Raw genomic sequence first — 23,209 nt, 5'->3', positions numbered from 1 at the left:
GAACAAAAGTGTCTCAAATTCCAGGTAGTGGGAATTTCTCAGTAATGATACTTTTTAGAATTAGTCCTGTTCCACAAAAATGTCACGTCTTCTGTGCTTAAGATGAAAACATGACAATACAGACTCAGCCTCAGTAACTTCCCCAAGATTATCCACTGGTGAGTGACAAAGTCCAGACTCACACCCAGGCCTTGCAGAGCTGCGCTCTTAACCCCCAAGCTATCCTGCCCTCTGCCTGGCATCTAGCGCATGCCTATAAATTAGACATGGTTCCTGCCTGCAAGGAGCATTCAGTGTAAGAAATGGAGAGAAACAACTATAATAAAGTAACATGGGTGGGATGAGAGAGAGATTTGCTCAGTGCTCTGGAAAATGGCAAGAACTGTAGGAATCGGAGAATGTCACTGGGGCAGTCTTCGTGCCGGAGTGTCGGGCACCTGAGTGGAGGAGGTTTGGTCTGCACAGTTAACGGAGACATTAACAAAAGTAGGGAAGCACATGTTCTTGCTGGTTCTTTTCCTGTCCTCCTCCCTCTTCTTCCTTTACCTTTCCTGCACCTTCTCCCTTTCTGTCTTCTTCCAAATCCTGCTGCCCGGCTTCCCTTCCAGCATTGCGTACAGCAATATTTCCATTTACGGCACACATGGATGGTCACTGCAGCCGGTCGCCCACCCTCTGGTGACAAACAGCAAACATTGGGGCACAGTGCTGCGTAAGGGCCTCAGGAAGAGCCAGTGGGATGTGACGGTTGTGTTCCGTGAAAGGGAGAGCGACAGAGAGGGATGCCATCTGAAGGGTTGAATTTTGCCAGTGATACCAGGATTGAGAAAAGTAGAAAAGTCGTCCTCCTCCCCTTTCCCTCAGGCCCCATGTCTTTGCACACAGATTTATCATATGAAAATAGCACCCCATTCACAGCTTCGGATTAGTTCTGGGTGCCAGCAATATGGAAGTGAAGCTGAGGCAGCTTACATCTTTATGCAAACTATGAAGGCAGTAGGACTTAGAAAAGAATGATGGGATGGGTTTGGGGTAGGAGTGGGGAGCCTCGGACTATAACCCGCTACTCACTCTCCTCTTATTCAAAGGTCATTTCTTTTAGCTTCACATAACCTCTTCTGGTGGGTCATTTTATAGCTAATATCCTTTGTACCTGTAATTTAGCCTCTTTTATCTCTTCTCTTGGTGGCTGTACTAGGTGTATTTCTTACCCAGCTAGCTTTATCAAAGATACAAAGTTGCTGAAAGGAACTTTGTTTTCCATAACAGCTAGGGAAAGCTTCATCTTTGCTTTCAATATTTAAAAGTGTGCCCGGTTTACTTTATGTACCAGTCTGGGTGCACACTGTGGTTGAGCGGCAAGGGACAGCCCTGCGGCAGGGGGTGGAGGGCGAGGGGTGGCGGGGCCGTGGCTGGGACTGGAGACACAGAGGGAATGGCGGTGGTGGGGAGGGTGGGGCGGCGGTGTGCGCACACTTGCCTCAGAAGGGGTCCACCTCTGACTTAGACCATGAGAGCATTTACATTTACTTGTTTGTATGCTTGGTTTGAGGGAAATTACGGTTTTCCTACGTTTTTGAGATACCCTCTATTAGTCTAGGGCCACAGAGTCAAATGAATCTGAGTTCAGGTTGTAACCCCACCTTGTACCAGCTTATGTGACCAGGTTATTCAAACTCTGAGACTCTTTCTTTATCTGCAGTAAAGTAAGGATAATACTGAAGATAAAAAAAACCCAAAAAACAAAAAAACCTCTCCGCTCCCTAACCCTCACGCTGATCATAGCGCATCTTCACACTGAAAACCCAGAAGCTGCCAGGGCTGCTGCCGTCTCCGCTCTTGGTTTAGGTGTGAGGGAACAGAGCGGACAGAGACCTTCCCGTGAAAATCAGATTTGCAATCCAGAGGTTGATTTGGTAACTACTAGTAGAGAATCCTGAAGGTGCATGCTAGCACGTTAGGTATTTGAGAAAGGAAAAAGAAGTAGTGAGGAAAACAGAACCATGGATTTTTAAAACTGAAGGAATTGGGAGTCATGGGGGCCAGCTGTCTCATTTTACAGATGGGTACATTGAGTCCCAGAGAGAGTAAGTGGTTTGTCCGAGAGTAAACATCTCATTATTGACAAAGCATATAACCCCGGTCTCCTCACAGTTATATTGTATATTGTTTCACAAATAGGGATTAGGCAGAGGTTCAAGGAATCATTCCTGGACGTCGGATAGATGACCAGATAGCGAGAAGAGTCATCTTACTAAAGCCTGTCTCTGAGCATGGTACTCCCCATCGAATGAAGTAAACGGCATTCAGATCCCTTGGGATCTGCCCCAGTCTACCCCTCCGGCCTTATCTCCTGTTACTTTTTCTACTTTGTCCTTCAAACTGTTCCCCATTTCCTAATTCTCCATTTGTAGACAGTCTGTGGAAATCCTGCTCATGCTCAAAGGCACTGCTCAATGCTGCCCCTTCTGTGAAATCACCACTGCCCCACCAGGGACCCTGCTCTGTCGTCATTGCCATTTGTGTTTGTTATAGAACTTGTCACATTTGATTTTCCTTTAGAGTATTGCTCCTGCATTGCAAGAGGCAGAGGCTAACTTGTCCATTTTTTCTCTCTTCTGCAATACCTCATCTGTAATAGGCACCCATCTAATGTTTGTTGATCCAAATAGGTATTTTTATCTGCACCTTTCCGATTTCTAACCTTATTCCCCAGTTCCTGAATATGCTGGGTGATTGGATGGAAAAGAGATTCAGGAAATGGTCTTCATGCTTCTCTGGCATGGCAAGTATCAAGGAAAGTGTGAAAGCAGGCATAACTACATTCTTCTAGGGGACAGTTTTAAAATTACCCATGCACCAGATTGGAGTAAAAAAGAAGTTCTCTTTCTTCCTTCAGTGGGATGTGCCCATGCGTCTGCAGGTGGGAGTTGAAACCACTTGTGATTTGAGGGTACACCAGCTGGTAATCTGACTCCCATAAAAGCAGACTCTCAAAGGAGGAAGAGGAGGGGAAGGGAGTCCCAGAGTTTCAGATGTCCAGGGATTAGAAAGTTGAACTTGAAGGATGGGAAACGTCCACATGTTTCATGTGTTGAGCTGTGCACAAAAACATTATTTATACTGATGGTTGATGACTGAAATATCTAAAGAGGCAGAGGAGATATATGACCTTACCTTGGGCTTTTAAAGGGGGCTGTTCTCGCTCACTCTGCTTTTTCTACAAAACCTTTCAAACGGCAAAATACTTCTCCCTTCGGCACAGAAAGCAGCCAAGCCAGTCTGACCAGCTTGAGGGAAACACCGAACAAAGCTGCCAACTCCAATCACATGAACACTAGTTACTAATTATCTTCTGGCCTCTGTGGGGAAAGATATAGCAGCTCACTGATTGGATCCTGAGGTTGAAATAACTCCACATCTCTCTGGACTCCAGCTGGAGGAGTAAGAAGAGTGTCTCGAGCGCTTGGGGAGACATTTTCAGAAGGACAGATACAGCCTTAGGCTAACCTGCACCTGTCCACATTTCAGCCCCACCCAGGCCCATGGAAGGAGGAAGTAAAACGCGTGTCTTTATGCACACCGAACATGTGGGAGACCCAAGAAGTTAGAGAAGAAAGAGAAACGGAGAAGAAAGGGCACTGGGGCTCCAGCTGGGAGTATGAAGACCACAGGAGTCTACAGAAGAGGGACCTTACAGGGCTGGATCGACTTTACAGAGAAGGTGGCTTGGATTCCAGACACTGGACCTTGGGGCAGAATCGGCCCTATAGAAAAAGACATTGTGGATACTGGGCTTTTGAGCAGAGTGAGCCAAGCTACTCGGACCATGAGGAAGAGGAAGAAAGTGGAAAGGACTGTATGAACTACAGAAGTATGGCTCAGGGTTGTGATGGTTACAAGAACTCAGAAAATGCGGGTTCTAGCCCGGGGACTAAGGATAACCGACTTACAGGCAGCTCAGAAGGCTGGAAAGCTGGAGGGTATGGGGACATGAATGGCCACACGGATGGTCAGAATCTGAATTTTGATCCTGAGGACTCTAAAGAAACTGAATTGTGCACTCGCCACAGTGGTTTGGATGATTCTGTGGGGAATTGTGGTCAACCTGAAAAGTGGCACATGGACTACAGGAATTTTAATTATAATCTTGAGGATTGTAAAGAAGCTAATTTTTATTATAGAAACCGCAACAATTTATGTCAGGTTCCTGGGAATTATACTAATGGTCAGTCTGTGGACTTCCCAGATTTGGATGGAGTCAGTGAAGGTAAAGAATTTTTCAAATACCATGAAGGGGACAGAAAGGTTTGTGAAAATGGTAAAATCTGTCCCAACGCAAAGACTCATGCCCTGGATCAGAGTGACTTTGACACAGAACATAAAGGCTACGATACTCTATTTGCCAACTGTGAGTATAAATTTCAGAATTACAGAGGGACAGATTCTGTCCATCAGATGAAGAATTGGGAGGATAATGGCATTGACAAAGCAGGAACCATGGCGCTTGGGAGCAGGGGCGTCTTCCCAGATAGTCCGCAGAGTCAGTGGATGAGAGGGGGCCGGGGAGAAGATCACTGTGGCATTCTTCAGGGTCCTTCATTAGGGAAGAATACTTGGCAGTTTGAGGAAGACAAAAAAAGAAATGGCCTGGAGACTTGGAAAAGGAATAGTTGCTTCCGCCGCACGGCACCCAGCAGCCTGAGACGCTCAGAATTTGTGCAAAACAGGAAGAAAACTCAAGGTATGAACTCAGTCATCCTTTTGAGAAGGATAAAACCTGAAAATAGATAAAAGGGGTGGTTATACCAGTACTAGGAACACTCATGCATTTAAGGAAACTGACCCTCGAAATTCTTATTTAAGTATGGCTTGAATGAGAACAACCTTAGAGATTTAATCCCTCTGGGAGGCACTTTACAGAGCAAGACCTGTACAGTGCTATAAATATGCACCGTGGCCTCCAGAACGAGACCATGTTCTCATGGGAACTTTCTTTACCATTCTCGGTTTTGTCAGGCGTCTCTCATCCCAAATATCTTTCCATTTGTACTGTAATATTTTGTTTTGTTTTGTTTTATGGGGATGGCAAGTTCATTATTGAGGCACCCAGAGAAAATTTACTTTCCTGGCATGTTCTTTCTCTCAATCCCTACACTTCTTTAGACATTAGGGAGAAGAAGATTTTAACTTGTTTTATAGAGTGTTCATGTCTTGACATTCAGGAATCTTAAGTGAATGGAAATCAGAAGATTATATTCTTCATGGTGCTTTATTCATACACATGATGCTTTGTGTATTCAAATTACTTCATCTCATTTAGCCTTACCTAACTTATCTGTAACATGAGTATTAATTGAGTCTTTTATAATGTAGAGTTTCTTTCGTTCTTTCTTTCTTTGACGTTATTTCTTTCTTGCCAGTTTGTCTTCTCCAGTTCTCTGAAATGAACTATGTTTTATTTTGTTGTTGTTTTATAATTTCTGGACTCCCTGTTAGACCTTTATTTTTATTATGTATATGCTATTCTCCTGCCAAGCCAACTTTCTGGTTTGGGCCAATTTGGGGGAGTGTAGGTGATGACCAGAGGATAGGGGTTAGAGTCAGAAAATGTAAACGATTTAGAAAGTCCATCTCACACCTTCCTCCAAAGTGGAAAGTCTCTCGTCTAGATCTTCAGAATAGGTTCACTGTTGTCGGGGACACAAGTCCCTGGTCTGTGATCCCAGAACGACCAGTGGTTTATCCTGTGGTTTTCCAACACAGGCTTGACTAAACCAGAATTTCCAGGGCATTGTTGCAGATGAATCAGGCTCTCCACCTGCATTTGTAAAGGTAAGAATGAAACCAAACCCGGTTTTAGTTGGGAGACCAGGTATTTAACAGCTAGCCACTTTTTTCTAGGTGCATTTTTTGTTCTAAGATGATAGGGAATGAATGACCTCTAAAGTCCTTCCAGCTCAAAACAACAAGAACAACAACAACACACACACAAGTGATTCTCTGATTCCTTATATTGCTTGTTTTCGTATAGCTCCTATTCCCTTTCCCCACATCTGTTCCTTAGATGAACTTTGTTTCCTATCATTAGTTCCTTATTGTATTAAGCCTCAGAGTGTGTTTACTCTGTCTGACTTAACAAGAGTCAAGCTCCGGAGTGGTGCAATTTGCCCTGTGACCTCTCTAACACCAGCTAAGTCCCACCTTCTGTCATTTCCAGTTTTATAACTCTCTCTCTTTATATTCGAGGACTGAAGTTTTGATGGTGCATTCGTATTTAGCTCAGTTGACACCCCTTTTTTGTACCTCTAGGATCCTCCTTGACCTGTAACAGAATCTTAGTCTGCCCGAAAACCCTTTTGCTTTCTACCATTCTTTGCTGCTGGCTTACTCACACACCACTGCCCTTCCCGAACGTTACAGTTACAGCATGTAATTCCAGAAAGAAGCAAGTGTTGGAGTCTGTCTTCTGCCCTGAGTTCACATCTCAGCCCCACCATTTACTATCGTGTAACTTTAGGTGAATTACCTAACCTCTCTGAGCTTTGGATTCCTTATTTATAAAGTGAAGATAATACTACCTGTGTCGGTGAGAGAACATAAATAAAGCACTTAATGACATGTCTGGAACATAGTAGGTGCTCATAAATTATGAGTTCTTTGTCTCTTGGTGATCCACCTCCCTTCCCCCTTATCATTTGCTCCACCAGCCTGTCACTGTGAGGTCCCCTTTCTCCTGAGATCCAGATGGACCCCCCCATGGGACATCTGCCCTCAGACCCTGTCTCTGCAGGTGTGATTATCCAAGGGGAGCACCCCGTCCCTCTTCTCCCACTCTCCCCCGCCTCCCCCTGCTTCTTCTGAGAAACAAAGCACTGTTTAATGGCTGCTCCAGTCTGTCTCTTGAGCTAGAAACCAGGCCCTTCTATCAGGATGTGTCCTTTCCCTCACCTGCCTTATCAGTCCTATGACGGCCTCAGTCTTCAGTGTGGCTAGGGCGGGTCTGTTACAGTTTTGCCTTTAGTCCTAGGGTGCGGCCCCTCTCCTAAGGTATGGCTCTTTTGAGGCTTCAGTGGAAAGCCAGAGTGTTTATTGAACCTCCTAAGTTGGACGGACTCAAATTTCAGGCTGTGTCTTCTCAGCGCCAGACAGTTGTGAATATCTGCCAGGCTCTTGGGCCTCCAGCTGTTATTGCTTTCTGCTGGCTTCCTGGAGTCTCATCACCTGCAGACATAGTTCAAGGATTTGAGGGGAATTTCTGCACAGATTTTGGGCTGCTGTCTCTGTGGCTCCCTCTTTTCCATTTCTCCCATAATATCTAGCCACTTCACAGCCCCAGATGTGAGCCTTTGACTCTTCAGCCCAAGAAAGTTGCCAGTTGTTGACTTCACCATTTTTGCTTTATTTCCCCCACATCCTGGAAGACTAGGGATTGACTTCAGGGGATAAGAATTGGGTAAATATGGATCTTACCTAGTTTGCTTCCCTTGTTTTGAGTCTTATCCCCTCTAGTTTCGGCCTGCTTTTGGTTGCTTTCCAATGCCTTCACATAGTTACTTTGAAAAAAAAATGCCTTATTCAGAGTTGCTAGTAGTTCTCAGTAGGTAGGTTGGTACAATGTAATCTGCTCTCCCATTGCTAGACCAAAAGTCGGCATGAAGATTTTACGCTTGCTAATAACATAAGTGGTTATGATGGGGAGAGGACCTGGTGCTTCAGATTCCATGTTAACTGAGTTATGTGATATTAGGATATCAGGATGAAGGACTCTTACAGAGAGAAATAGGACACTGGAATTCAGGTGAGAATCAAGGCTTGGAGGTCCAGGGTTGGAGGGCTGCAGTGGAATCCCGTATCACTACACATCAGCAAGTCCCGTGTTTTATAAATAATGGGTAACCACCCACGACTGGGTCTTATAGTCTATTCGGTGGATTACAACTAGCATTTTTGAAAAATAAAATAGAAGTGAATAGAGAATGTCATAGCACATCTGATGTACTAAAAGTATGTATGTCATACTTCTACACACATGCTCACACACACACACACACATATTATGTGTTATGTGTATGTTGAGTCACAGTATGAAGTGTGGGGGCCACAGTAAAAAAATGTTTGAAAAACACTTAAATCTGACCCACTGTTTTTGTAATCAAAGAGATGGAGCTCAGAGAAATTGAAATGTATGTCCAAAATCAATCCTTAGATCAGGAATTGAATCAAGGTCTCCCGATGCCCAGACCGTCAGGGCTGAAGCCAGAAGCACAGCTCTGAGCTCCTTCCACACCAGTGAACTCAGAGAGCAGAAAAGTACTGTGTTAGGGGTGCCAGGGGAACGACTTCAAATGGAGGGGGCGTAGCTGAGTGACACGCTGCGGCAGAGAAAGGGTGGGGGTGTGGACCAAGGAAAGACCTCGCATTTGGCGGGTGGGGTGAGGAAGAGGAACAACTGAGGCCAAGAGCACATTACAAGGAGTTTAGGAGAGAAGTGGTGATGAAAAGAGAGACGCAGTTCCTTTAAAGTTTGGACAATAATTGCAGTGGACCAACAGAGTCCAGGAAAATCTTGTTTTGTTTTCTCCCAAGATGAGAAAAAGTAGCGAAGACTTGAAGGCACTTTGCCAGTGTTACACACATAGTTTGGGGTTTAGCACTCTATGGGGCAAGGTTTCTTTTCATTCCAAGTGTGTGAACATGATATCTTTGTAGCTACAGTCTGGATTCAAATTATTGGAATAAAATGTCTGCCAGTCAATCCGAGACATGAGCTTTTCATCCTGGCTGATTTCCCTTTTTTTTTTTAAAGATTTTATTTATTTATTTGACAGAGACACAGCGAGAGAGGGAACACAAGCAGGGAGAGTGGGAGAGGGAGAAGCAGGCTTCCCGCCGAGCAGGGAGCCCGATGCGGGGCTCGATCCCAGGACCCTGGGATCATGACCTGAGCTGAAGGCAGGCCTAACGACTGAGCCACCCAGGCGCCCCATCCTGGCTGATTTCATATGCTGATGGCAAGGCGTGAGTGTGGCACATGCCGTGAGGCCTCTGCCACTCTAGAGACAAGGGGACGTACCCATCGGAGTCACAAATGGCCAGCAAAACAGACGGTGGAGTTTCACGCTCAGTAATACAGGTAGTGGCGGTAGGACCACTCTAATTCACCTGCTTGACTGTTCCCAGAGCACTTTGTGCAGCTTCCTCTAATTTCATAATGTTACTATAAGCAAGAGCCACTCATCTATTTTTAGCTCACAGAAGTGTGTTGAGTTCCAAACGCTGTTTACATTCTGGTTAGACCGCGATTACCTGGAGATCCTGAGGAGGGATGGAGCTCCTGCTCCCATACCAGTGGGCTGGAGCCAGATGTCCTCGGGACCAGCCGTTCCCTTTCCCTCCCTCTCTCCCTCTCTCTCTCTCTCTCTCTCTCTCTCTCTCTCTCTCTCTCGACATTTTTGCATTTCCCTGAACTTCTGCTTGGTCTCCTCTTGCTGCAGACCCACACTTCCCGTTTACTCATAGTTTCTACTCCCTCTTCACTTTAGATTACACATAACCAGACTCGTCCTACCACTGCCTTGGAGCATTATTACAGCTTCTATTCCTGTCTGATCTGCCTGATATCCTAATTCAGATTCCCGGGAGATGAGTGTAAATGACTCAGCTGGTGTTTTTTAGTTAGCCCTCATCATATGAACTAACCATTCATTGATTAGGTACAAATCCGTGGTCTAAAATGGTGACGTGAAGTCCAGGATGGGGGTCAGCTGGTGTGAATCGTCGCCACGGCGGCTGCCAATGGTGCCGACTTGGGATGTAGCGGGCTCTGGAGATGGCGGGCGTTCTGAGGCATGGCTGGCCCCACCGACCCCAGCATTTGGAACGGGGTGGAGGTATCCTTTGGCTGTCACAGTGGCAGCGTGCAGGGGACTACTTGTTTAGAAGGCAGGGACCGGAGACGCTGAATGTTTTCAGTGTGTAGACCCGTCCTACACAGTGAAGAATTGTCCTGCCCAGAATGCCAGTTGTGTCCTCATTGAGACATTGGAGATGGGTAGGGCTCGTGCTTGCCTTCAGGAACTTGCGGTTTTGAACAGAAAACAGCATATAAACAAATAATCCAGATACAATTTTATAAGTCCCTTAAGGGGGACTGTTAGATACCTTCCCCCACTACCTGTGTCACCTTGTGTAAAGCATTTAATCTCTCTCTGCCACAGTTTTTTTATCAGTAAAACGAGATGATGTACCTACGTGACCGTGTTATGAGGATGAAGTGAGTTCATAGCTATCTAGGTACCTAGAACAGCGCAGGAGAGCCTGGCACATAGTAATGCTAAGGAAACATGAGCCGCCACCATCACTCCACCAGCACAGAGACCCCGCATCCCCTCTGCATACAGTTCAACAGGGATTTAGTAGCCAGTACTTAGCACTGTACCAAGCATCAGGGCGAATCCAGAGAAGGATGCCTCCCCCACCCCAACACACACACGGGAGTTTACAGATCAACTGGTGAGGTAAAATGCAAAAATAGGAATCATGTACTAAAGTACACAAGTGAATGCTGTGGCCAGTCAGAAGGGGGAAAACTCAGTCCTTACCTGAGTTGTAGGAAAAGGCTTTAAGAAGATGTTTGAGCTTGAGCTAAAGCTGAAGAGAGTGAGGAATGGGGGTTGATGTAGGCAGAGAGAAGCAGGGGGAGCATTCCTGATTGAGCAAGGGCACATAGTTGCAGTGACAAAGAGGAACACAGTGTGGAGATCACTGGAGTACTGAAATCTTAGAAACTGATGGCAGTTTGGACCAGAGCTTGAGGAATAAGGTGAGCCAGGCCTCATGTGCTGAGTTTTCCTCTCAGATGTAATCACTGGAACTCTGTGTAGATGCCTTCTGTGAGGCAAGGAGCGACTGGGGAGAAGGGCAGGTGTCTGAGAACCGAGCCACAGTTTGGGAGCAAGAGGAGGAGGGATAGGGCGAGATCATGTGAGGAGGTCAGGAGAAAACCAGAGAATTTAAAAGAAGAGAGAATGGCCAATGCTTTGAAGTACCCCAGGGAAATCAAGGATAATGCCATTGGATTTGTCGAGGGGCTTATTGGTCAACTGAAAAGACCAATTTTGCTGGAACAGTGATGACTCAGAATTACTTACAGAGGACTTCTATGGGGGATGAGGTCATAGAAGGAGGGCATGAAGACCACTCTTCCAAGACCTTTCACAAAAAGAATCAAAGACTTGTGACTGTAGCTGAGGGGGCACAGAGTTGGACAAAGCTTTCCTGCGCTTACTTTTTAAAATCAGGGTGTTGTTGCTTGTTGGAAGATAGATGGGTAGGCAGGAGGGAAAGGAGAAGAAAAGGGTAAATATGTGGAGGCAAAAGGACATACATGTAGGGCCCTATATCCCCAAAGGTTGGGAGGTGACTGAAGCCTGAGAGGAAATAAGGCCCTCCTGAGGTTGGAATGATCCAGTCTGACAGACTCCCACCCATCCCAGAGACCTTGCCCTGGTATCAGGAGTTGTATCCTCAAGCCAGGTTGTTTGTTTTCTCTAAAGCCATTACCTAAATTGTCTTTGTATAATGTTTCATTGGCAACATGGGAAGATTAGCCTGGGAAGATTGCAGGTCTCTCTTAAAGCAAGAGATCTCAAGGAAAGGCTGGATCCACTGAGCATGGATAGGAAGAGGTGCTCTTGTGGAGGGCTGTTAGAGGGCGCAGTGGGAGGAGGGGTGAATCAAAGCAGCTAACTTGCAAAACCATGGCAGGCCTGGCCTTAAATGGGATGTCAAAGTGAGGACTCAGGAACTTGACTCACCCATAGAGTGGGTGCCCCAGAATTTTCCAATTTGATATTTCCTGAGAAACCAGGCAGTGCCCACACTGGGCATGACCATCAGGCTGTGACGGTGCCCACGCACTGTGATTACTGGTGAGAAGGAACATGTTTGTACACATGGCTCCACAGTGGCCCTCGTTCCACCATATCAAGAAACCAACCCCTTCTAATCGTGAACTGAGAGGAGACTGATGGAATGTATTGTGTTTCATTGAATCTAAAACACCATCTACTGTAAGACACTGAATAAGTTTAGGTACCATTAAAAAGATGACTTCTAATTAAACTTTAACACGCTCTTACTTGGAAAACACATCTTGCTTTTAGAGATGTTAAAATGTGAAAAAAATGGGGGCGCCTGGGTGGCTCAGATGGTTAAGCGTCTGCCTTCGGCTCAGGTCATGATCCCAGGGTCCTGGGATCGAGCCCGTATAGGGCTCCCTGCTAAGCGGGGAGCCTGCTTCTCCCCCTCCCTCTGTTTCTCCCCCTGCTCATGCTCTCTCTCTATCTCTGTGTCTCAAATGAATAAATAAAAAAATCTTAAAAACAAATGCGCATCTTAGCATCTACTGAAATGTGAAGATGCATCTACTTACTGCTGACCTCACAGCAATACTTAGACAAAAAATATGGTAGAATTCCTCTAGCTCTTTCCTCAGTGATTTGGAGGTAGGGAATTTGATTGTCTTGCTCTCCAGCCTCTGCCCCGCTTAGAGGGAGATTGAAACCTGATTTACCCCCAGTGCCACAGGTCCTAAATTTTAACTGAAATTTTCATAAAAGTTAGGATAGTTCATGATTTTTAAAAATCTTTTGGGGCACCTGAGTGGCTCAGTCGTTAAGCGTCTGCCTTCAGCTCAGGTCATGATCCCAGGGTCCTGGGATCAAGCCCCGCATCGGGCTACCTGCTTGGCGGGAAGCCTGCTTCTCCGTCTCCCACTCCCCCTCTCTTGCTGTGTTCCCTCTCTCGCTGTGTCTCTCTCTGTCAAATAAATAAATGAAATCTTTAAAAATACATACATACATACATACATAAAATAAAATAAAATAAAAATCTTTGGGTAGTGTCTTTTATCCCAACTATTGCAGAGTAATGCTCAGGCACTCTAAGTTACAATAATTGTTGCCGTTTATTAAGTGCCAGTTGCTGTGCTAAATCCTATGGATTAGGTATACATTAGGCACAGAAGTCCAGTAACATCTAAGCTCTGTGACAGTGGTAAAGATAGTATTTCCAGAACCTAATAACTTGGCATATCATAAGTGCTCAGTGAATGTGTGTAGTCAAATGAAATATTCTATTTTGGGGCACAGAATATGTATACCGAAAGATAAGTAGGGTTTTAATACATGTTCTGTTCCAAGTCGAAATAATTGCACTCTATTTCTATTTTCCTATTTCCTATTTATCATAATAAATGGATGTTGGATTTTTTCAAATGTATTTTTTTCCCTATCAATTGACTTGGTCATATGATTTTTCTTCTTTTGCCTGTTGATGTGGTGAATTACATTGTTTGATTTTCAAAGGTTGAACCGGCATCACACACCTAGAATAAATGTGACTTGGGAATGTTAAAATAAAAAAAAAAAGATAAAATAGTACGTGTTACTTTGTATTGCTGCTTGAGAAGGGAAATTTAGGGAAAAGACCAATACAGGGAGTGGAGAGGCCCCTCATCTAGCTGGGCTTAAAGGACAGTAGGTGAGCAGAAAGGCAGAGAGACAAGCTGGGCTTGTCATGTTCAAGGATGAAGAAGGGACCAAATACCGGAAGTCCGCTGTGCTGGGTTCCAGAATAATGGCAGCAAGGGCCCGTCCTTAGGGCTCGCGGAGAGGAAGTGGCTAACTGCCTAGGTGAGTCCAAAGAGGCCTTACATGCCAACTGCCACTCCTTGTGGGAGTAGTTAGCAGGTGATGTGGTTACTCCAAACTGAGAGGAGTAAGTGAAGTAGCAGGGTAGCACGGCATGTAAGAGTTTAGATCTTGGAAGTGACCAACGAGGCCCAACCCCTTTGTTATATATACATGGAAACAACAGCCCAGAGAGGTCATGTAACATGTCTGAGATCACACAGGAAGGAGGGGAAGCAGGGCTAGATCCCAGGGCTTTTTTGAGTATTTTATTCACTACACCTGCTGCGCTCTCAAGATCTTAGAAGCAGCTTCACTTATAGCTCAGGAATGGAAGCCAGAGGAGATATAGGGGGATGGAGTGACCCTGGGATGCCTGGAGCTTGTTTAAACCAACACGGCACTTATGACTGGGTTCCCAGGGAAAACCTGATTTATATTTCCCTTGTATTGAGGTTTTATTTTTTTCCCATGTTTCAGCTAGAAAATAAGATACTAGTATATAATGTCAGATATCCTGAGTTTAATGAGATTTTACCATCAAAATATCAGATCACACTTGGAAAGAATCTTTATTTTGATAGATTGGGTTCATTCAAATAAATATAACCAAAACCCTAATGCTTAAGTTGATTCTGTTTTGCAATATTCTTTTGTTTCATGAATTTACGTTTTGCCTGTTCAACTAGATTCATTAAGTCAAATGAAAATAACTTTAAAGACCATCCAGTTTAACCCTATTCTGTTTGCTGTTCCTGAACACAGGAGAGATGACATGACTTTCCCAATGAGACTAAAGAAAGCTTTTGAGGGCATTTCAACTTTTTCTACTTCCCCGATGGCCTAGCACTCTGCTTGGTAGCTCCCTATTAAATATTTGTAAAGTTTTGTAGTTAGAACTTGAACAGGATTATGATTCAGGTGAATTGATTGGGGGGGGTTGCACAGTTATAAAGGATACATAAAATACTATGACAGCAAGTGGAAGGAATAAAAGTAAACCACCTCATAGAAGCTGAAGAAAGTCTAGTTTTATAGAGTAGGATAGAAAAATAGCCAGAGGGGCACGGACATGAGCAAATTTTGAAACATCACTGTAGTGTCGTTACTAAAATTGGAAATATAATGCCAGACAGGGCCATGTGCATAGGGAGAAGACATGTAATCTGGAACAAGCCTTGACCCTTCATGGAAAGTGCTGGCCCTGGATGCTGGTTTTGAATATGCAGCTTTCTCAGCCCTGTGGTCGCACTTGAGCCATTTCTTTGATTTGTGTCCCTGTTTTCTCATTTGTAAAATGAGAGCAATAATAACTTCCCTCAAGAGGCTTGGTAAATATAACGTTAGATGTGTGTGTGTTTGGATAATAAAGGTTTTCGTATAGAGTTTTGTTGGCTGACTATAATCAAAATCCTCTTATAAACTGATAATTTATTCCTAGTGAACTATTTTATGAAAACTGTCTTTGCTCTCTTGATAATTTCACTTCTGCTGCCTAAGGAATAGATAGTAATAGTAATGTCCCACCAACAGCACACCCCTCTAGGAGTTATGTGTATTTGGTAAGTGTTCAAAAATGGTGTTTGAGTTGGTCCTAGAATTAAACTTCCCATCCTGGCAGTATAGGAGATTTGCAGACTTGTCCATGGGGCACTTGACTCGTTGGCTCCTCAGAATGCCTGGATAGGGCCTGGAAAAAGGAAGGGGCAGATGAGAAGTTTGGAGCTGAGTTTCGCTGAGGTGGAAACCCTCCCAGTAGGGATTGTGCTAGAGGCTGCTTGCCAAAGTCAGCGGGCAGTTACTGAGCAAAAGCCACAGGGAAAGTTTTTTCAGTTGCCGTTAGATTTGGGAACTAAATGGGCTTGATTCCTCTCTGAAGTTGGGTGGCTGTGAGCCCTGCAGAAAAGCCAGGGACCACAGCACCACAAGTTTGAGCAAACCTCCAAATTGGAGTCTTGTAGGTGCTAAAGGTAAAGATGCGGTGGGAGCTGGGTGGCCCGGCTGGAGTGATGGGAAAATCGGAAAACCAGGATTTCTCATGGCTCTGGTTGGGCCGGGGGGGGGGGGGGGGGGGGGATGAGCAAATTTACAAAGACAGTTTTCTCTCGGGGTTTTCTAAGAGATTGCTAAGCAGACAGTGGTGGTTTTGCTTTTCTTAGGAGACTGGCAAATTGTTACTTGAGCTGTGTCTCCTGACCCACCGTCTTCAGCAGTCTACAGTGACCGGGCCAGGAAAGAGACCTCAGATTATTAAAAAGTGAAGAAAGAGTTTGAATGGATTAACAGAGTAATTGAGAACTGTTGGTATTAGAATATTCTCATTTTATAGCAAATGTTCTTTCTTCTACTTTTTTATTCTTTCAACTTCTATCAACGTTACATGTTCACTGTAGAAATACTAGAAAATACAGTCAAAGAAAGGAAAAAATATCAGAATTTCCATCACTGTCAAGACTTTCTCATTTTCAAATATACCTACTGAAAGTATTTTCCCTTAACAAAATTGCAATTCTTTCATAAACTCTTTGGTAATATGCTTTTTTCATTTAACCACACAGACAGCATTCCATGTTAATAAATATAAATCTGTATCTCAGTGGCTATAATAGTATTTTGTCATACGGATATGCCATAATTTATTTAAGCAGGCCCCTTTTTTTTTAGATTTTATTTATTTATTTGACAGAGAAAGAGCACAAATAGGCAGAGTGGCAGGCAGAGGGAGAGGGAGAGGCAGGCTCTCTGCTGAGCAGGGAGCCGGACGTGGGGCTCGATCCCAGGACCCCAGGATCATGACCCGAGCCGAAGGCAGCCGCTTAACCAACTGAGCCACCCAGGCGCCCCTAAGCAGGCCCCTTTGGGGAGAAAGTTTGGCTGTTTCTGCTCAGGTTGTTTCTGAATTTTTTTACACATTGGAGAACATCCCTACCTATACATCTTGTGCATTTGTCCAATGATTTATGCATAATGAATTCCTAAAAGTAGACTCCTGGGTTACAAGGTTTGACTTTTTTTATTTTAAGAAGTAGAAAAAGTAGGGACACCTGGGTGGCTCAGTTGGTTAAGCGTCTGCCTTCGGCTCAGGTCATGATACCAGGGTCCTGGGATCGAGCCCTGCGTCTGGCTCCCTGTTCGGTGGGGAGTCTGCTTCTCTCTCTCCCTCTACCCTTCCCCCTGCTCGTGCTCTCTCTTTCTCTCTCTCTCGCTCCCTCTCAGATAATTAAAATCTTTTTTTAAAACAGTTTTTTAAAAGATTTTATTTATGTATTTGTCAGAGGGAGGGAGAGAGAGAGCAGAAGCAGGGGGAGTGGCAGGCAGGGAGAAGCCAGCTCCCCACTGAGCAGGGAGCCCAATGCGGGGCTTGATCTGAGGACGCTGGGATCCTGACCTGAGCCGAAGGCAGACGCCTAACCGACTGAGCCACCCAGGTGTTCCTAAATAAATAAAATCTTAAAAATAAAAAAAGTAGACACAGTATTACAAGTTTCTACCTGCTGCCCTATCCCTTGGAGAGCTGAGGTTTCTTGAAGGGGCGCTCTCCCCTTCCCTGAGGAAGATGATTAATGTGGAAGTCAGAAAGCCATCAAAAGACAGGATAAAATAAGCCTTTTCCTTTGTTTCACGTCTGTTCTGCCATAAATTACCCAGAATACTGTGGAATATTTACTGTGTATGACGCTACTAGATTTGATTCTGAGGGATTATTGACATTCTACCAAGTGGGGTTTTATAAATAGAATCACGTGGACATATGCAGATGTGCTTAAGTACATAACTGTTGGCTTCATGGCGGGTGAACGGTGGCTCCACGGAAGTTAAGTTGTGCTTTAGAGCTGCTCTGTCTTGCGATTCGCTACCCGGTGGCCACCAAACCCCACAGGTAGAGCTCCGGTCGGCGCTCGCAGGATTTGCCCGCAGACAGAGTAGCTCTTGGTCGGGGGCCCGGAGGCGGGAGCCCGCTCAGCTCAAATCCAGTCCTGCGCTTACTGAGCCGGTTAACTGAGTTTCTCGTCATTCCTGTCCGGACAGTGGGGACGGGGATATGGTGGGGTTGTTAGGAGGATTACATACCCTAGTGTTTGTAAAGTGCTTAGAACAGGGCTCGACACACCCAGTAAGGGCCCTGTGAGTACCTGTTAAAATGTGAAGCTAAGAGTTGCTGCACGAGCCGGCCCAGGGAGGCCACAGCGTGGCTCTCCAGCCGGGGCCTCGCAGGGGGCCTCACGGCCAGAGAGGGGCTGCTCCAGCCGCAGCGGGAAGGGCTCTTTACCCAAGGCTGCCATCTCTGAGGTTGCCCAGACTTCACCAGTAGAGGCGTTTCTTAGTTAGCATGACACTTGATTTTCAGTTACTGGTGCGACATTAATTCTTGTGAGATTGAGAAGTGCTGACTCAGCGCCTGCAGAACCTCCTGCCCCAAATCCAGCCCCTGTCCTGAGGCAGCTTTTCTTTTTGCTCTCTTTGCCCTTTTCTCTCTTTCTGGGTTTGTTTTTGTTTTTGTTTTGTTTTGTTTTTACAAAGTGCCCTCTTTTTCTGCAACTTTCCTTTCCTTGGTTTCTTTCAAAGTGTAAGTAAGTGTTTGTGAGCTGTGAGCAGGCCTCCCAGTCCCTGTAAATCCCTCTGTGCTGTTCTTGCCGCGAGGGGCCCAGCCCGCTGAGATCTGCATTCTGATGGCTGTAGGGTAAGGTCCCCAAAGTAGGAGGTCCGGGTCCCTGGGCAAAGCCCCAGCCTAGGGGGAGGGGTGCTGCAGAAAGCCAGGTCCCAGGGCAGGCAAAGCAGACAAGTGCCACCCACTTCACAGCATGGCCTCGTAAGTGAGAGACGGATGGGCCTTCAGAATCCTTCCCTAAAAAGAGCATCCTCCAAAACAAAGCTTAGTAGGGGTTGGCAAAGTGAGAATACTACTCTTGGATTAAAAACTCCTGAAGTGAAATTGTGACTGTTTGAGGACCAGGAAAGGGAGAAGAGAGGGGAAGGTGTTGAGCCTGAGCAAAGCTGGGCTGCAGCCTGCAGCTCGTTCCCCTCAGGAGGATTCCAGCTCCATCCTTTAGAACCGGCCCTGCCGTGATAGCCTGGGGGACTTGGGCAATTCATATGTAAATGTGGGAAAGCCTGGGGGAAATGCCTACCCTATTCAAAGGATTTGGGGGTTGCGGAGCATTCCAGAGCTCTGGGAAGATTCTGCTCCGCCTGTTACCCTGGGACCCACACGTCCTCTCCCACCAGCCGTGGCCTTTTGGCACCGCAGGTGCGTCCCGGGGCGCCGGAGCCCGTGGCGGCAGGTGGGGCAGCCTGAGCCGCTGGGGACCTTGCCGGCAGGTCAGAGATTTTCCCCACCAAACCCAGAGCCAGCTTTCAGAGGAAGGCCAGAAGTGAGTGGCTTTTCTCTGTGACTCTGCTTTCAAAGGGTGGCTTGTGGAGTTGCGGGAAGCTGCGGGTTCCTTGGACCCCTTCCTTACCACGCCGAGGAAGGAGCCTGGGGACACACACTAACATGCGGGGTGGGGGTCTCTCGAGAGGGGGTGGAATCGGAACTTTGTGGGGGTGCTGGGACCGGGAAGGGGGAACAAAAGGGAACAACAACCCCGCACAAATTGTCTGATCAGAGAGAGTAAATCTGTGCCATCAGCTTTGGCTCCGGCTCCTAAATTCCTCCAGGGCCATCCCTGCAAGAAGGTGGGAGCTGGTCTGCACACTGCAGTGTAGGCTGGTACTGGCCTCAGCCTCCTCCATGTGCTTCCTCAGCTTTTATTGTTCTTAGAGAAAAGTGGAGTGTTCCAGTGTCTGGACAGAGCATTTCTACTCGGTGCATTTTACCTCAATCTGGTGCAGACAGCATGTTCTGACCCATGGTGGGGGAAGAACTAACTTGTGTCGAGTTATTACCTTGTTTATTCCCTCAACAGCTTGGCAGAGCAGGCACTATTACCCTCATTTTACAGATGAGGACGTTGAGGCCCAGAGGTCAAAGTGGCCTTTGCTGGGGTTCCCCAGCTCGAGCAGGGTAGAGCAAGATTCCAAGCCTGTCTCCACTGCAGCTAACTGAGGGAGGAGGCCACCTTCTCTCACTCGGTCGTCCCAGATCCTGAAATTTTAGATCAGACTTTTTCCTTAGGATGTATTTGGAATAATGGAAAAGGGGTTTTACATTTGGAGTCATTTCAAGCCAGATATTTCTAGTTTGACGTAATCTTGAGAATTAATATGTCTCTAGAGCTTGAGGGTCACCTACATCTTCAGAAACATGTAGAATTTTGTCAAAATTGCAGATACCTTCCACAGGGATTTTAAATCATGCTAAATAAAGTGTTTTTGGTTTTGTTTTAAAGGCAGTCCAAGAGTTTATACATGCACCTGCAAAAAAAAAAAAAAAAAAAGCATCATGCTGTTAGTTTAAAAGAATTGTTACCATTTCTTTTTTCTCTTTTAATAAAAATAAAAATCCGAGTTTCTTAGTGTAGGTTGCTGGCTTTTGATTGACAAATACTTGGTGGTATTTTAAGCTTTCAACTGTTATAATTAATAGAACTTTGATTCCTGAGATAGAATAGTTTCCAGGGAACTTTCAAGATTTGAGGCATATAAACCCCTGACCTTTTCTAGTTGAGATTCCAGGCTAGGGAGGCAAAATGGTACAGGATTAAGTGCAGAGGATTTGGATTGAAATACATTTAGATTAAAATTCCAGAACTGCCATTTACTCACTACATAACCTGGGACAAGTTGGTCAGCCTCTCAAAACCCAGGTTTTCTATTAAGTCAAGTAATAATACAACTTGAGAGTTTTGACATGAATATTAAATAAGTTCAGGGACATAAGTATGTAAAGCGCATTGCCCGTGGTAGGAATTCAGTAAATGTTCTCCCTTTCAGAGCTTTTTAGTCCTGTATTAAAAATGAGTGTCTTCTAAAAATAACATATCATTATATGTTGTATGCCTGAAGTGAATATTATGTCAATTATCCCTAAATAAAGAAGGTAATAAATTTTAAAAATGAGTTTCTCTTCTCAACTTGCCACTTATGAAACCATATTTGGCAGTGAGATCCTATTGCTTGAAATTGCAAAGAAAATTTGAAACAAGGCTATTGAAAATAAATTTTACATATGCTACAATTGATTTGGGATTATGATTTAGCACTCTAGTGCAATAAGAGTTATGCTTGAAATTTTGTCATTCATTCTACCAAAAGAAGTTTAAGAAAGATATTTTCCGATTGTCCTTTTTTTTTTTTTTTTAAGATTTATTTATTTGACAGAGACACAGCGAGAGAGCGAACACAAGCAGGGGGAGTGGGAGAGGGAACACAAGCAGGGGGAGTGGGAGAGGGCGAAGCAGGCTTCCCGCTGATCAGGGAGCCCAGTGCGGGGCTCGATCCCAGGTCCCTGGGATCATGACCCGAGCTGGAGGCAGACGCTTAATGACTGAGCCACCCAGGTGGCCCCGATTACGTCTTTTTAAACTTTATTGTGAATAATACAAAATTTACACATATTGCAGTAGTACAAAGAACCTCCTGTATATCCTTTATTCACATCCATCCATGTTTAACATTTTGTTGGGTTTTGTGTTCATTCTCTCTACACACACACACACACGCACACACTTTTCTGACTGAGTGTAGGTTGCATATATCATGTCCTTTCTTAAGCTTCCGTGTGTATTTTGTATGAACCATGGATGTCCTACATGACCACATAGATTTGCCACTTTAGGAAATTTTTCACTGATTTAATCGTTTATCTAACTTACAGTCTATATTACAACTTCACCAATTGCCCTAGTAATGTCCTTTGTAGCAATTTTTTCCCCCAGATCAGGACTCAGTTCCTATTCACACATGGCATTTATTTGTCATCTTCTCAGTCATCTTTGATTGGGGACTGTCTCCCAGGCTTGTCTTTCTTTCTTTCTTTTTTTAAGTAAACTGTACACCCAGTGGGGGGCTCAAACTCATGACCCCAAGATCAAGAGTCACAGGCTCCACAGATGGAGTCAGCCATCCAGGAGCCCCTCTTCGTCTTTCATAACATGACATTTTGAAGAATACAGATCCTCAGTTTGCATGTGTCTGATGTTTCCTCAAGATTTGTTTCAGATTATGCATTTTTGACTGGGATACCATGTCAGGGATATTGGGTTGTTTCCAGATATGACAAGTGAAAAGACATGATGTCTGTTTGTCCTTTATTGATGATGTGAATTTTGTTTGCTCAGTGATCATATTCTCCCTTTCTCCACTATATATAGTCACTATTTTTCATTTTTGTAATTAATAAGTAATTTGTAATCACTAACTCAAAATTGTGCAAATATGTTATCAATATGAATTCATGGGTTGTTAGTTTAGTCAAGGGATTATAGTCCATTGCGGTGCTTATTTACTTTGATACTCAAATGGTACCAGATCTGGCCAATGGGAGCCCCTTGAAGCTGGCTCCGTGCCTTTTGGAAATACCTCCATCGTGTTGGGCACTTTCTTCTTTTCTGCCATTAGATGTTTCTGGTTCACCTATGCTGTCCTTGCCCCAATCTTGGAATTAGCTATTTCTCCAAGGAATTCTGGTTTCTTTTAGTGGAGAGTGGTTTTTAGAAACCAGAATCTGGGTGCATTCTTTTTTTTTTTTTTTTAAAGATTTTATTTATTTATTCATGAGAGACAGAGAGAGAGAGAGAGGCAGAGGGAGAAGCAGGCTCCCAAGGAGCAGAGAGCCTGATGTGGGACTCGATCCCAGGACCCTGGGATCATGACCTGAGCCGAAGGCAGACGCCCAACCATCTGAGCCACCCAGGCGCCCCTGCATTCTTTTTTCAACATTGGAATTCCTAGGTTCTTAGAGAAGGGGCAGTGGGGAAGATTTTTGAAGACTGAAATCTGATGTGAAAGCCTAGTTTTCCATAAGTAGTGCAAATGTGTGTTTTTGCTTCTTAGATCTGCTAAAAATATTCTTGTGATCACACCCAGATTAGTATATTGACTTAACCAAAATCGTAGTTTTTTTTAAGTGGATCTTAAGGCATTTGAAATAAACTGAACAGAGATTGCTTCATTGTTGGAATTTTTTTCAAGTGTTTATTTTAGTGTTTAATGTTTATTTTAAATGAACAAATGCCATCCCATCTTTATAAATCTCACCATAGCTAACTAATGGGTAATTGTAAAAGCTAATGACAAGGTACATATTTGTTTTCGTTTTTAGATCATACGGTGTGGTTCTACAGAGGTTCTTTTGATTGATAATATCCTTAAAAAGAATTTCATCTTTGGGGCATCTGGGTGGCTCAGTCGTTAAGCCTCTGCCTTCAGCTCAGGTCGTGGTCCCAGGGCCCTGGGATCCAGCCCCGCATTGGGCTCCCTGCTCTGCGGGAAGCCTGCTTCTCCCTTTCCCACTCCCCCTGCTTGTGTTCCCTCTCTCGCTGTGTCTCTCTCTGTCAAATAAATAAATAAAAATCTTTAAAAAAAAAAAAAAGGACTTCATCTTCCTAGTACCTTTGTATCTTCTAGGGCATTTG

At 44.8% G+C, this 23,209-nt stretch overlaps 1 protein-coding gene across 6 annotated transcripts in view; it reads left to right on the top strand.

Annotated features, from left to right (window-relative positions):
* Window positions 1-23,209, top strand: part of DNMBP (dynamin binding protein) — a 120,448-nt gene that overhangs the window by 73,536 nt on the left and 23,703 nt on the right. Inside the window, exon 1 of one of the 6 annotated variants that reach the window (XM_035027005.1) lies at window positions 1,745-4,744. The exons of the other annotated variants lie outside the window; for them this stretch is intronic. Within the exon in view, the coding sequence (XP_034882896.1) occupies window positions 3,589-4,744 (1,156 nt within the window). The 5' untranslated portion in view covers window positions 1,745-3,588. Of the gene's footprint in view, window positions 1-1,744; window positions 4,745-23,209 lie in introns of those variants that run through there. 6 annotated transcript variants of the gene reach the window in all.

Source organism: Mirounga leonina, unplaced genomic scaffold (genome assembly GCF_011800145.1).
Source record: "Mirounga leonina isolate KUSES-001 unplaced genomic scaffold, KU_Mleo_1.0 Mir_114, whole genome shotgun sequence".
NCBI lineage: Eukaryota > Metazoa > Chordata > Mammalia > Carnivora > Phocidae > Mirounga > Mirounga leonina.
Note: the sequence above shows the minus strand (reverse complement) of the source record. Positions and strands in the feature narration are given on the sequence as shown.